Raw genomic sequence first — 16,087 nt, 5'->3', positions numbered from 1 at the left:
TGAGTATCTTGTTGTGTCTCAGGTTTTACTGGAAGTGATGGCCAGGCCAGGCACAGAATGGAGTTCAAATGAAAACAGTGGCATGTAGGAAGATGTGCCTTTGTCAGAGGACATAATTATATCAACATGACAGCAGTGGCTCACCTACTCATGGATATAGCGTCAACAGAGGGGGTGGTTCACGCAGCTGAAAAAAACTCTTTGATTGAATTGTTTACGTTGTGTTACTAGTTTTATTTGATTATGTTTGTTTATGTTTATTTGATGTCACCGGGGTCTACATTATAATAGGTCTAGCGACCTACATAAAGTAAAATAAAAGTTGAAATGGAAGCTAATGTTTACTTATTTTTTTTCAATTAGTCCAAAATATGGACCCTTTGCACTTCTGAACGCCTAAAAGTAAACATTAAAACTTAATTACATTGAAAACATCAATAATGTAACTCCGTCGCCGGCCGGAGCGGGGGAAAACATCACCAATCTCCCTAGAAACAGCAGCTGGAATTCATTGTTTATTTATGATAGCTATAATACTTCTTAAAATGCGGGTGTGTGCATTTCTTGACAGCCCTCCCCCCTGTCTAGCCTATGGCCCTTCACATATCAAAAATCAATTTTCTTCGCATCCGAATCTAATCGTTTTTATCAAAACCTTACAAGCTAGCAAACAACTTCAGCCTGCCGTACCAGCTAAGCTGACGAGAACCGAACAAATCGAACACGAGCCCCCACAATAGGATGATCTTTCACCCCTTTTGTCATTCTTGGTTTTGTAGTTGTTACCTTTGTGGGTTGAATATCGATTCACTAGTGACCCTGTTGAGGGCGACCACGGGAGACCAATGTTCCCCTTAGCAACGGGGCACAACCACCCCGTACTGAGAGCTCATACAACCCGTACACACTGTACGCACACACACTACAAGCTCAATCAACCAAGCAAGCACTACTCTGAAAACGAAACTGGCCGGTTATTTCTCGATTTCTCCGCCCTGAATCTGAGAGTCCATCACCATCAAAGTCTATAGGTAAGCATTTGGAATGTATTTCTTTGTTCAATCAGTCGGAATGGTTTTATTTGAAGGAGTTTTAGGGTAGGTTTTGGTGGAAATCCCAGCGTGGGACGACGAACAGATTTTGCGGAATTGTTGTTGCTATTAAAATTCAATCAATTATGTTGAGCGCTATGGCATGGCGTAGTAACAGGTGAAAAATGGTTGCTTCGTGTCGCGTCTTCACAACAACTCGTGAAGACAACACTAAGAAACTAGCAGTTTTCAAGTTATATTTTTGTGACAAACCAGTATAATGTAACCACTTTAGTGTTGCTGTTGACTTAACGGACCCAGTCCCATCAAAAAGCAATTTGAGATTAAACACAGTAAAGTTTATTTAATTGTTGATCAGAAAAGATAATTGGATTAAAGGCGTAAACGCGATCACAGTGATAAACATAAATCCTTGGGCTTAGTATTTGGATGAGAAGTTGTAAATGCATATAACAGTGTGTAAAAATGTATGTGGATTTGTCACAACTGTGACAACGCACGGAAAAGTTTCCGTATGGCGCCACCACTTTTTCATTCGAAATAAAATAATATAGTATCTAATTTACCTGATTGATATATCCCTTTTTGTAAAAATGAGTGAAAAAGTGGTGGCGCCATACGGAAAGTTATCCCAACGCACATTCAGTGGATTTTAACCCCACCCAATCAAAAACAAATAACACAATTTTAAGATCTTAAACTTTGTACAGTCTTAAGCGTTGCCAAGGTTGAATTTCTCTTGACTTGAGACCCTTTAGAGATCATTAATTTCTGTGTAATCATCACCATACATGTATGCCCATACATAGTTTTACCATGGAGGTGTTGATTTTTTCAAAGAAAACCTTTCTTTAAAAAAAATATATAGATCAGAAATTTGGATTATCTTGGAAACATGGATTACATACATGTAGATATGGGAAACATTAGAAGTCAACTTATTTATTTGGAAGTTTTTGGTTGAGTGGAAGTATATGTGTACTTTGAGCAATTTGTTGGTCTTTTTGTAGCATTTTTTGGTCACTTGAAAAGGAGAACCAACATGAGTCCTCACTTGGTAACTTGTCTGAACTCAGTTTGCAATTCAAAATCAACAGTCTAACATGAAAAGCTGATTTTGTTTTGTCTTGGTTTGGGAAAGTGATGAAATGTATTTTATCAAAGACCACTATACTGAGTGTGACCCAACATACACGAAGCAAAACAATGATTGGTCATTGATGTCTTTGAGGAATAACCCTAGTGAGAACAAAACTTATTGTTTTAGAACATCTGAAGTTTGGTCTCACAAGATCAAAAGTAATTTTTGTTTACTCATTTAATGTAAAAAAAAAAAAAAATAAATAAAAAAAACTTGTCATCACAAATAAAAAATGTCCAAGAAAGTTTGCCACCCTGACATCTGTAAACCTTGTAAGTTATTTATGTTTGTAGTATTGTCATTTGTTTTTCAAACCCTTTAAAGGTAGGGCCATAGAGTGGTAAAGACCATAGAAATTAATTACCAGAAAAACTTACATGGTAAGGAGCACTGCAGCTGTAGATAGACTACTTTGAAAGTATTTTGGGTAAATTTTCACCCCTCAATTTTTGTTTTATACTTGATAAACAATTTACTCATGAATCATTTCTATAGTATATTTCTGAGGATGGACTGAAAATTAAAATTTCTTTGGTTGGTAGTGGCTGTCACCTTGATGGATTAAATGTTCTTGATAAAAATACTAAACTTTCACAGTTGACTTTATTGTATCTTTTGATAATTTTGGATAATCTGCATAACCTTGACATCATCTAATTTATGACCCTACCGATAACTAGCATAAGTCATGACATCTTTCGTTATTAACAATTGCTACCGTGTACCTCTAAATAAATTGCCACTCAACCTCTGGCTCCCCCTTATGGTCTCACAAAGTTATCGCTGTTGTTAAAGTTTACCCAAAGCAAAGTTTGTCTGTTTACTGATTGTAGTTTCTATGTTGACTGTAGACAAGTGACTGTTTACTGTAAAACCAGAGAAGTCTCCCTGTCGCTTTAGAACCATTGTGTTTGGTACACTCCTGCTAATACTCTCGGAATTTCTGCAAATAAATGAAAGAATGAGCCATGGATACCGTACATGATAAATATTTTGTTGTGAATTTGGGCAAAAACAATGTTGTCGCAAGAGTCTGTTCATTAAAGACCCTGGACACTATTGGCAATTGTCAAAGACCAGTCTTCTCACTTGGTGTATCTCAACATATACATAAAATAACCAACCTGTGAAAATTTGAGCTCAATCGGTCATCGAAGTTGCGAGTAAATAATGAAAGAAGAAAAAAACACCATTGTCACACGAAGTTGTATGCTTTTAGATGCTTGATTTCGAGACCTCAAATTCTAATCTTGAGGTCTTGAAATCAAATTCGTGGAAAATTACTTCTTTCTCGAAAACTACGTCACTTCAGAGGGAGCCGTTTCTCAATATGTTCTATACCATCATCCTCTCCCCATTACTCGTTACCAAGTCAGGTTTTATGCTAATAATTGTTTTGAGTAATTACCAATAGTGTCCACTGCCTTTAAATAATGAACAGACTTGTGCATGTGTGTGAAGCTTTCATGGTGTGGAAAATAAGACAAGAAATTAACTATTAATAGTAAACTTGCAGGTACACCCATCAATATCTATTTTGGAGGAGTGTGGGCTCTGAAAAAGAGCTGGTGTGGTCTCAATTTTTTTGTGAACAGTGTAGGCTACTCTGCTCTTCTTTGGGAATAGGAAAAAAAGGATATTTTACACATGGTGCCTGCAAGTTAACTACGGAACTTATAGTTAATTCTTATCTTAGAAAGATGCCTGTTGATCTACAGTGCTGAAAACTTGACGTTCTGGTGGACGGTTTTGGCTTTTTATTTTATCTCCAACGAGTAGAGTAGAGACCTCTCTGTCATTAAGAAGATTGTCTGATTAATCTTTGAGATAAAACTTTGACAAATTAATTCTTGAGCTAAATCTGACAGGGCCTCACTACTTATGAAAACTGTTCTCAAATTTAAGTTTTTGGATTCTCCACACAAATTGAACTTTAAAAACATTAGAGTTCAGAGATTTTTACAAGAAATTTTTAAAATCAGTGTCCTTTCCCTTTAAAAATGTGGATAGCACCACATTGACATAGCAAATCCAGCACACTCATTAGTCATATCTGTTATTGGATGGTTGCAAGTGCATTTGACAGCGTTACTCCGTAGCTTTATGATTAATGATTGAACTTTAATGAAAACCACTGTTGATTGTGTCCAGCATGTTCGGTTTGGTCCAATAATGAAGATCATAGACTTGCCCAGAGTGAGACCTGGGGCCGATTTCACAAAGCAATACAATTCATCGCAAGACAAATTTTCAGTATCACCATAGTGATTTGTATTGTGACATCACACTTTACTAAGCAACTGCGATTGATTTGCAGTTACGATCAATTTTAGATCTTTGTGAAATCGGCCCCTGTGATTGTTAATGTTGTTAGAAGTCAAATAATCATATTAAGTGCGTGGATGTACTATTACATTAGTCATGACTCCACAGCAACCTAGGAACGCGTCTATATTGTAAAGTTGTGATTTTAAAGTCGTGTCCATTGTTTTATTTAGCATTAAATTTAAGAAGCTCCCTCTTTTCTGAGTAAGCTTGGTACTGTTAAAGCTTGGTGATGACAAATTTGATTATCTAGCAATTGGTCATCCAAAATCTTGTTAAATGTCACAAATGGTTATCTTCTAAATTTTGCTTAGCAACCAGGCCAGAAACTTTACAGCCAGACAAGTCGAGCAGTCTTGTATTTTTTAATCCTCATCAGAGAAAAAACAAGTTTCAAATGTTGACTTAAGCTCCCATATAATTATCTTAATTTTGTTGAGTATGGAAGTATGACCCATCAGACAATGAGATAGTAAACCTTCTAAAAGTGCTCGTTCAATGCAAAACAGTTCTTAGTGACACTATAGTGGTGGTTTTTTTTTGTGTTTTTTTTTGCTCATTTTAAATCTGGTCTTAACAAGAACTGCTGTCTTGTGGGATGTTTTACCCCAAATTGAACCCCAGCCAATTTTCTATCAAAAAATTGTAAATGACACATTGACTGTTAAAAAACACAATTAAAAAAAAGGCATTATAATAAATAAGTTTTAACATATGCCGTGTTTATAAATAAGTGAACAAACACAGCTGAAATGCCAGCGGGGAGAAAGCGTTAAAGTCAACGAAAACCATCAGCAGTCCTCTAGACGACCCAAGTATTATAACATGCAAAGAAAACAAACGGACAAAACCTGAGTAAATACTCGGCTGTAACTCATTGGCAACTCGGGTATGTTGTTGTTTGGCCACGTTTTCAAGAAAATGTGAACAAACATCGGAGCAAGCAAAACCCTGATTTGTGCCAGTAGGTTTTTCAGTTTGTGTTTACACATACATTGATTGGAAACAATCACTTTATATTACATAGTATCAGTACACAGTTCAGAAGTGTATTTTAGGCGTAACTGGGATTTTTCTGAGGGGTGTCTTTTGTTCTTTTTGTCTCTCATGCTCATGTTTTGATAAAAGCAACATTTTGGTGTGTGTGTTCGTGTTGTGGAGAATTGGAGCAGTTGGACATTTGGAAAATAGGTTCATTAAGGTTCAAAAACATGGAGAAAAGGTTCATTATTAAGACCTGGGCCCAAAGCTCTGGTTTTTCTTATCAACATGAGAGTGGGTTCGAGTCCTGGTCTGCTTGACACTCGTGTCCTTAAAGGGAAGACTTCTATCTAGAATTATTTTATTCCTATCTGAAAGCACACAAATTCGTCCATTTGTTTTTTTCTTTCATCATTTTCTCGCAACTTCGATGACCGATTGAGCCCAAATTTTCACAGGCTTGTTATTTTTTGCTTATGATGGGATACACCAAGTGAGTACACTGGTCTTTGACAATTACCAAACATGTACAGTGCCTTTAATCAAGACACCATTATTGCTGCATCCTTCAAATGGGATGTGAAGCCATAATTCGAGTGTGTTGTGCAATGAATGTAAAACAACCCAGTTAGACTTTATTGTGAAGAAAAAGGAATTGCCAAGTGTTTCTGACAGTGGCTGTTGAATGCATTCATAAATTGGTCTCGTAATTCATAATAGTCTTAAAATGTTTCTGCAATTGTTCAAGCGCCTTCAATGAATCTTACTATAATAAAACTTATTTTTATGAGTTTTAATAATGGACTGGCTGTATTTAGCCTTTGAGGTAGAAAATGAACTGTTGTATTTGTATGTGTTGGTTCATTTATTTATCTTATTTTGCTTATACAGAAGTGGAACTGAACCATGCCCGTTTTCACCCCGTCCAATGGTGACCCGCTGGTGGTCCGCAGCACTCTGGGTGTTGTACCAGAACATAACACCAAGAACCACCATCTCCCTATGACGAGGAAGGACTTTGCAGGGAACCGGCCGGCCACCATGGCCAGTGCTCGGTTCGGCAACCTGAGTCAGAGTGCCTTCTTCGCTCGTCACAACCCCCACCCTGGTAGAGTCCGACATATCAAAGGTAAACAAAAATCTCAGACATATTACAATTTAGATCATATTGAAGTCAACTGAAAATGACATTATTTTCGAGACCTCTAATTCTAATTCTGACGTCCCGAAATCAAATTCGAAGAAAATTACTTCTTTCTTGAAAACTATGTTTACTTCAGAGGGAGCCATTTCACACAGTGTTTTATACTATCAACAGCTCCCCATTACTCGATACCAAATGAAGTTGTATGCTAATTTATTTTGAGTAATTGCCAATAGTTTCCACAGCCTTTAAAGAGAGATTGCCAAGAATGTTTTACCTTCCCTTTAACATCTACCCAAAGTATCAACCAAGGAAAACCTTCAGTTATAAACGGCAACTCTTGAAGCTCAAAGGTTTTTCTTTGTTAAGCCATGGCTCAAAAACTGACGGAAACAAAGCCAGCTGTCTGTATCGGGCACTTTGTGAAAGAGAAATAAACGATAGAGCGAATGACTCTGTTTGATCAATTGACTAGTTTGCTCTAGCCTAGAGACGCTACGAGCCCCAGACACGCCGGCCATAGATTTAATGAATTATTTATTGGCTCAGCACACAAGAGTCTCTTTGACTAATGGAGGAAGCACTTTTTTTTTACAGTCCTGTTTAAAGTGAGTCTCACCTGTCCTTTTAAAGGGAAGGTTTAAGTTTGGATTGTCAAAAACCAGTCGGCCTATAATGTATAGAGCACCTTGCACAAGTGTCCACCATTTTAAAAGCACTGGACAAATTTGGTGTTGTCAAAGACCAGTATTCTCACTTGTTGTATCCCATCATATGCATAAAATAACAAACCTGTGAGTTTGGACTCAATTGCAGGTCCTCGACGTTGCAAGAGAATATTGAATAAAAAAAACCAAATCTTTTCACAAACTTGTTTGCTTTTAATGCCTCATAAACGTATTCAGGCCTGAAGTATTTTTTTTTTAGTGAAAAGCTACCCCTTTCGTCAAAAACTACTTCAGTAAAAATATATTTTGAGAAATAAACCCATAGTGTCCAGTGCCTTTGAAGGGAAGCTTATGTTTGGTCGATTGGTAATCACTCTAAAAAATTAATGGCAATACAAACTTACTTGTTTAGAAGTCTACTCTAGTCTGATTTCCAACTCTTTGAAAAATTCGACCAAATTGTGAAAAATCTTGCTGAAATTTCCATTAAAGCCTGCACCATGTGTATATACATGTATATAGGTCAACCCTTGTATTTGATAAAATATTATTTTTCCCAAGGATTGATAACTTTTGGAACGCTTGGTGGCAGCAGACTTACCTGGTGAAATCCATTGTTCTTGGTATTGATGCGCATGCTCAAAAATCGTCAAAAAAAAATCGACAAAAGTCGACAATGAAAATTGACGTGGTATGCTGCCACCAAGCGTTCCAAAGTCTCCCATTAACTGATAATTAATTCTGATTTCTGTAAACAATGAATTATCCAGGTTTGCTTGATTTCCCAATCTGTGCCGTCCACGACGAGGGCTTCGTCGTCAACCCCCGTCTCAAGCTGAGGAGCAGGCCCGCCACCAGCAGTGGCCTCGACCAGACTCGCTTGTCCCTCCCCGTTAAACTGCCCGTCCAGGCAATCAACTACCACCCGAACCACATCAATCCGCCGTTGCAAAATCACAAGATCAATCAGATCGACAGCCAAAAGCACTACCGCCGTTTCCCGTTGTCCATGCGAGAAAGGGCCGACCCTCAGTTTGGCATGAGTAAGTCGTTGTCTAACACCTCAACAAACTCCAAACACTAGTTGCATGTTTCCCCCATTCCCTTCTTACTAACTCTCTGTTGTAACAGAAAAGGTGCATTTGAGTTGGCAGTTCTAAACAAATTAATTTTTACTTTGTTTGGGCTTCATTTCCCCAACAAAGCGCTCAAACTCGTTTAAAGATGAGTTGTATATTATAGTGAATTGTATTGTGGCTTAAGACTTTGTTTATTCATAGCCTCTCATGAAAACTCTTCTTAAAATGTCAGGCCACTAGCTAACTTTTGTAATAAAGATTAATGCACACTTTAAGATAAGTCTTGGTGCAGTGAAGTGGAAAATTCTCTCTCCAAAAGTGGATGTTTTGCCAAAGACTTTCAAGAGTCAAGGCCAAACTCCCTCTCTGTAGAGTTGTTCTGATGCCCAGAATTTCTTTCTCTTTTCAATGGGCCCCCATCCGCATATATTCCATACCAAATCACATACATTTTTAACCACACAACTTATTGGGCACAAACAAAAAGATTTATCAAGCTTCAAGCTCAGACAAAAAAAATCCTTCTAAAATATAGTCAAGTTTAAGAAATTAGCGTTTGAAGACTCCACAAAATGCCAAATGCTTATATCGGTTGCCTCAATAAAAAAAAAGGGTAATGTGATCAGAATATAGCATGAAAGTTCTTCTGTGAGCACAAAACTAGAAGAAAAAAAAAATCTGTACTTGTTAGTTTTGACTTTTTGTTAAAATCACAGGTACGGACATTTACTTTACATGTGACAGCCCGACTCAAATGCACACAATAGTCTCTTGGTGTTACTTGTACTAAACTAACTTGCATGTTACTAATTCATTCTTTTGTTCGTCTGAAATCCTTTACATGTACTAATTTCACCCTTGTCATTTCTAAAATGGAACTTAAAGATACCCACCATTAACTGAAATCAAACAACAAATACTACTCTGGGACCAACTAACTCATTTTGTAGCAAAAAGACGAGATAATTTCACATTTCACTTCTGCCAAACTCAAATGCTTCTTAAAACTTCCTTCAATCAGCCAAGCGTACTGCAATTTTTTTCAATTTTTTTCTCTTTCCATTAATGACCAGAATAATTTGCAAGAAATTTCTGCATGTTGCTCTTTTCAAAACTTTTTTTCTGTGACTGATCTTTAAATACTAACTACTTGGAAAGGCACTGACTCGCATGTGTTGAAAACATTTTGGGAAAAAATTGTTTTGGCCTATTTTCGAGTTTGTCTAGTTTGCCATAAGCACGAGGGAGTCACTCTGTGTCCAATTAATGCCAAGCCTGATAATTCAAGGAGGCAACGGAGGCGATTGGCTCCATGGCCCCTGGTCATTGACTTGGTGCCCTTGAAATGCTCCGGTAGAAATTAGGGTGCCTCCAAGGAGAAAATGCCTTGGTGCTCTTGCCCTTTAAAAAAAAAAAACATACATAGGCCTGTGTTGCCCCGTATTTAGAGTTTGAGATGTGGTAGTCGGGAGTGCGTCTTCAAGCCATGATGTTCAGGGTTCGGGCCTACTCGCGGAGACAGACGGGGGTTGAGATGACGGAATTCTCGTGGGTGGACTCCAATCTTGGTCGACATAAGATATTCTCCGTTGTGAATAAATGCGTGTTTTCCTCAGGCCTGAACGACATGCCGATATGCGCAGTTCACGACGAGCACATGGTCACCAATCCGCAACAACTCCTCAAGAGGCCCTCTACTGGCGAGTCTCGACAGATGTACTCGCACCGAATACCGGCTGTCAACCCGCACCGATACCGAATTCAGAATCAGAACCCTACCCTCAACTCACATCGTTATCCCATAAACACGCTGACCGGGCTCAGCACTTACCCACTGGGGTTCAAAGAAAAGGCAGATCCCAAATTTGGACTCAGTGAGTTGTTTTTCTTGTGTGTGTGTTTTTTTATATTGTGTGTGTGTTGTTTCGTCGTTTTTGTGTTCACTGCAAGAAATGCTGACGTGTGTCCATGAAGGAATTCTTGCTAGTAAATCATCCGGCTTGGTCTCAGTCTTAAAGTAGATAAAAATGGCTTTGATCCAAAGCTCATTTTCCAAATAGATTTCTTTTGTGAAAGCTGTTGTGGTTCCATCATCATATCTTCAAAATGGCAGGCCCATGATCAAGGTCTAATGTAATACACACCCTTCTCTTTCTTCTGTCTTAGGCCCTTTTTGATACAACAGCTACGACTCTGGCTAAGTTTCATGGCCTCAAAGCCATAGCCAGAGTGGGAGCCGTGTTTTCAAAAATGGCCTTTGAGTTCCTCATACACCACCATTGAATATTGCACCTTAACTTATAATGATAATAACTTGTGATTAGTTTATCACCAATGAACTCGCTCAAAAATTTGCATATCTCTGTTTACTTTTAAACAATATCATCTTATGGTCAGTTGATTTAAGCAGTTATTTCTATTTCATCAAACTTTGGCCACATGATTTGATTTCTTTTCAACACACCTTGAACTAGTGGAAAAAAAACAAAAACCACATCACAAAAAAGTGTGAAACCCAACATTAACCCTTCTACTGTTTGACCATTTTATGTCACAGTTGTAACCACCATTCACTATCAATCACTCTAGTACTTGGATGGTTTCCAACGGTTGGTCATTGGTTGGAAAATGTTTCAAGAGTCGGAGGGCTAATGCAAGTTGTTAAAATCAAATTTTACAATCACAATCAAAAGTAAGCGCCGTTTAATAAAAAAAAAGGCAGGAGAAACAAAACAACACAGTTTCTGTAATATTGTTTATTTTCTACGATGCATAGTACCCATTACGGACCTTTGGCGTGAGGAGTTGCGTCAGCTCACAGAGAAAGCAGGTATGGGTCTCCCAAAGGAGATCAAGGAACAGCAAGAAGTCCAGCCGAGACGAACCAGCGTCTACTCGGCCGAGACTGGGAGGCTTCTTCCCCCACCATCCAGGGCGATGAGTCGTGGTTTCTCCCGTCAGAAACAACGACCGAGGGATCTGTTCCAGCACATCGTACCGGAGATGGACCAGGAGGCCCTGGTAAGTTCAAGGGTGTTCTAGAAGATCTAGATGGTTTTAGAATAAGAATAGTTGGTTTTTATCTAGCACTTTATACACCCAAAGGGCGCCTCGAAGCACTTTCAACATTATTACCCCTGGTCACAGGGCCATTTAATTCATTCACAGGGCCATTCAATTCATTCCAAAAACCATCTCAGCTTCCTGGAGCGTACAGTTTTTTACCCTTGGGAAAAATCAGAAAATTTGTGATTAAATAGCCTGGAAATGTATTAGGCTCCTAAACTAACAATGGATGAACAAGTAGGTCAACTCTTCCTTCCCCCAAATTATTTTCCTACTTTGTTCTAAGAACCAAATATCATGCCTGGGGTGGATTTCACAAAGGTAGTCCTAACTTAGGACTAGTCCTAGGCAATGCTAAGAGATAGGACTGGTCCTTAGTTAGGACTATAGGCAATGCTAAGAGATAGGACTGGTCCTAAGTTAGGACTTAGGACTGGTCCTATCTCTTAGCATTGCCTAGGACTGCTAAGAGATAGGACTGGTCCTAAGTTAGGACTTAGGACTGGTCCTATCTCTTAGCATTGCCTAGGACTAGTCCTAAGTTAGGACTACCTTTGTGAAATCCACCCCTGTTAATGTAAGAATTGCATGACATCTGGCATGCATGTCGGAGTAAGAGCTATGACCTGGTGCGTAGAAATTTCTACCCATCTCATTGTTAGAGCTCCAAATATCAAGAGAATATCACTTCAGTTTTTCATCTCTGTTTGTTTATCTCCTTGTGTGCAGGTTATGGAGATGCTATGTCAGATACTGCAGACAGATTCCATCAATGCCGTTCAATCATGGCTGTGTTCGGCAGGAGAAAGAGGTAAGTGCTCCATTATTACTATGGAAAAATTGATTAAATTTTACTCCAGAATTGATCGATGGATTTAGTCCTTTAGTTCGATGGAAATTCTTTTTGTTGGCTTATGGAATTAATTTAGCTTTTTAATTTTAGAATTTAATTTTGCTCTGTTATTTTGTGTCAAAACCAAGATGGTTGGGCAAGTGTTCCTCGTAAAATGCTTTTGATAATTTGCTTTCCAAAATCTAAGGACTTATATGCAACGATGTAGATTGGCAAATACTCCAAAAGTTGACCGTACAAAATTACATGGGTGAGAAGCACTGCAGCTGATGATGGTATAAACTTTTTTGAGAAATAAATTTCACCCAAAAACATTTTGATCTGAGAAACAATTCATCAGAATTCTGAGAGTTGGTGGCCATTCACAATTGCTGCATACAGAGATGCGGTTGGTGCCTGCTGTCACCTCGCTAAACAAGGATGGTTTTGATTTGATGCAGCCATGGTCGTCATGGACCTTAGATTGTTGATCAAAAAACTCCTATTCCAAATTTTATTATTTGCTTCTACAGAAAAAGAGCTGGTGCTGGACATGATCCGTGGTGCCGTCACAAACGAGTCCGATTACTGGAAACGCACGCAGAGCCAAGAGTATTACGCACCCTTAGAGCGCCCTCACAGCCAACCCCCACCCAACATGATCCTCCAGAATGGGTACGGGGAGCTGGACAGACCGGACCCGACGCAGAAGGACGAGAGAAGAATGGGAACACCTAATGGCTATTCTAGATACTCCTACGAACAGGAAGGTGAGTGGGGGAAAAAGGCGACTGTTGATAAACAGGTCTATGAAGACCAAAAATAAGAAAAAGTCTGGGAAAATTGGCTTTGTTTCTTACAAAATGATTAGTGCAGATGGTTAGCAGAAAGAGTGACAACCATGTTTCAATGCCTATGGCTGGTTACCAACTGGTTTGGTTTCACCAAGCACATAGAGCTTTTAGTCAGATTTTAGTCTTTGGTAAATAATGAGCAAGCGTTGGAAGTATGACGCTATTGTCGAATCGTGCAGAATTCTGCGCTTACAGCCCATTGAGTTACGAGAAGTTGAGCTATGAGCATGAAGTTGGACCCAGATCTAAAATGCAGAGGATTGTGGACTTACTTTCAGCAGGAAAGTACTAAGTGTGTGTGGTTTGAAAAATCATAAAGTTCGTGAAGTGCTGTTTTTTAACGAAATTTTAGCAATATTCAATCGCGGCCATTTTAGAAGCGTCTATTTCACTATTAACCTGACCTGTTTGTTTATTTTCTCTCTCTTTGTTTGTTTTGACAGATCATCAAGCATTAAGAAAGAAGAGTGGCAAGCCCGATATCTTCAAAATCGACCACCCGCAGCGCCCCGTCACAAGGTCAAAATCCCGAGCTGGAGATGTCCCTCCTCCAAAAACTCCCAAGATGCGTTTTGTCTCGACGCCTACAGAGCCCCAATCCTGGAAACCTGAAGAAGCTACAACAACTAACTGAGCCACCTTTGCTCGTCCGTTGTAGACTTTTATCATGGCGATGTCATTTTGGGTTTTTTTCTTTCACTGGAATCAGCACATAGGCCAGAGGCAAAAATAGTCTGATCCCTGTGTTGGTGTTATGAAAATCAGTATTGACTTAATGTTATTGAGCATGGGGTTACAGACAAAGATGGCAGCTGCTGAGGTTCCACTATGAACCCCCCACTCGTTGCACCTACTGCTTTCACAGAGATAATTTTAAAGTCATTATTGTTTTCCTTATTGTGTTTACTTCAAAAGCACTATATATTTGTTCAAAGAGTTGAATATGCTGTACATAAAATCACTACTCAAAAGAGTGTGTTGTAAATTTTACCACCGACTTTTTCAGCCAATGGGCATTCCCTTTACACTCAAGTCACGTGTGTACAGAAACTATTAATTGCATTTTTTGTACAATTTTAATGGAATGCTCTGTAGACTTGGCTCAAGTCAGTATTGAAAGTTCAGCAAGAGACACAATGGTGTTCCAAGGTGCCTTTAAGTTTATTATGTAGAGATAGAACAGAATTTCTAGATAGCCTGACCCTAGTTTCATTACCCTACTTACCATCAAATTCTATGTTAACGATGCCCTTTAAAGGCAGTGGACACTATTGGTAAAGACTCAAAATAATTTTTAGCACAAAACCTTACTTGGTAAGAGTAATGGGGAGAGGTTGGTACAGTAGTAAAAAACATTGTGAGAAGCGGCTCCCTCTGAAGTGGAGTAGTTTTCGAGAAAGAAGTAATTTTTCACGAATTTGATTTTGAGACCTCAGATTTAGAACTTGAGGTCTCGAAATCAAGCATCTGAAAGCACACAACTTTGTGTGACAAGGGTATTTTTCTTGTATTATTAACTCGCAACTTCATGAACTTCGACGACCAATTGAGCTCAGATTTTCACAGGTTTGTTATTTTATGCATATGTGGAGATAATCCAAGTGAGAAGACTGATCTTTGACAATTACCAATAGTGTCCAATGTCTTTAAAGCTGGGCCCAGTTACATGGCTCTCACCATGCTGAATTTCTATGCTAGCTGTGTAAGCAGCGACTGCCTAGTAGCAAGGAGTGCGCAAGTGCGTTAAAATTCGCTTGATGAAAAAGCTGATTCTTAACTTATTGTAAGAAGAGCCATGCAATTGGGTATCTCCATTGGTTGTAAGCACAGACTTCTAAGCTTAGAATATCAGATACCATAAACTCTTGGTAAGTTTACAAGAGTGACCCTAGAATTGTTATTTAAAGTTTTGTTTTAGTTGTATCAAAACTAAAGAAGTTGTACATAAATAGGATTCCCTGTGCATAATGTATAGTTCTGTGATGACAATAACTCCTGTTTTAAAAAGTTTCTAAAAAAAGTTTTTTAATATTTTATGCGCAATATTTATCACATTGTACTTTGTTGTGTTTTGAGAGCGTTTACGTTAAATTCCAAACACTCAAAATTGTTGTACAATGTACAGACATTCAGCTTTTAACTCACTGCCTTACGTATATTTAACTTTGTGTGTGCATGCATTGTTGTGTATTGGGATGTATAAGTAAAAACAAAATGCAAGGTTTTTCTTAACACTAATAACAGTTTTTAAAACACATTTGTTATTAGAGCAGAGTTGTTTTACTTTTAAGCATCTTGTTTTTGATAAAAACATTTCAAGGTAATTTAACACTTTTTTATGCAAATAAAGAACAAAATTGTAACATGCAAAGCTTACCCCTTATCGTTTTAAATGAAAGCATTTTACAGAATTTTTGACTGCCTTGTGATCTTTTTGATCTTGTGACATTTTAAGCAAAAAATTGACAAAATTCATAAGGCTATTCATTACCTTGTGATCTTTTTCAGCAAAAAGCAAAAATTTGACAAAATTCACAAGGCAAAAATTTGACGAAGTTCAGCCAAAATTTGACAAAGTTCACAAGGCAAGACAGCCTTGTGAACTTTCCAGCCAAAAATTGACACGTTCACCAGGCCTTGTGATCTTTTTCAGCAAAAAGCAAAGAATTTACAAACTTCACAAGGCTATATACAGCCTTGTGATCTTTTCAAGCCGAAATTTGACAAAGTTCACAAGGCTATAAAGTATAATGAACTTTTCAAGCCAAAATTTGACAAAATTCACAAGGCCTTGTGATCTTTTACAGCCAAATTTTACAAAGATCACAAGGGGTGTAGCCTTGTGATCTTTTTCAGCCAAAATTTGACAAACTTCACAAGGCCTTGTGAACTTTTCAAGCCAAAATTTGACAAACTTGGTTATTTCAAGCCTAAATTTTACAAAA

General features: G+C 38.2%; 1 protein-coding gene across 2 annotated transcripts; it reads left to right on the top strand.

The window, feature by feature from the left end:
- The first annotated feature begins 949 nt into the window (after positions 1-949).
- On the top strand, positions 950-14,465 carry LOC117303849 (protein TBATA-like). 2 transcript variants are annotated; one of them, XM_033788240.1, is made up of 7 exons: positions 950-1,031; positions 6,391-6,628; positions 10,007-10,264; positions 11,167-11,411; positions 12,186-12,267; positions 12,822-13,058; positions 13,586-14,465. In XM_033788240.1, the coding sequence occupies exons 2-7, from the start codon at positions 6,406-6,408 to the stop codon at positions 13,774-13,776; spliced, it is 1,236 nt and encodes a 411-aa protein (XP_033644131.1). In that variant the 5' UTR covers positions 950-1,031; positions 6,391-6,405; the 3' UTR covers positions 13,777-14,465. The 2 variants fall into 2 exon arrangements, with proteins under 2 accessions (XP_033644131.1, XP_033644129.1); XM_033788238.1 differs by lacking the exon at positions 10,007-10,264 and adding an exon at positions 8,082-8,354.
- The last annotated feature ends 1,622 nt before the right edge of the window (positions 14,466-16,087 follow it).

This window comes from Asterias rubens, chromosome 20, assembly GCF_902459465.1.
Source record: "Asterias rubens chromosome 20, eAstRub1.3, whole genome shotgun sequence".
NCBI lineage: Eukaryota > Metazoa > Echinodermata > Asteroidea > Forcipulatida > Asteriidae > Asterias > Asterias rubens.
The sequence above is the reverse complement of the archived record's forward strand: the minus strand, read 5'-3'. Positions and strand labels throughout refer to the sequence as shown.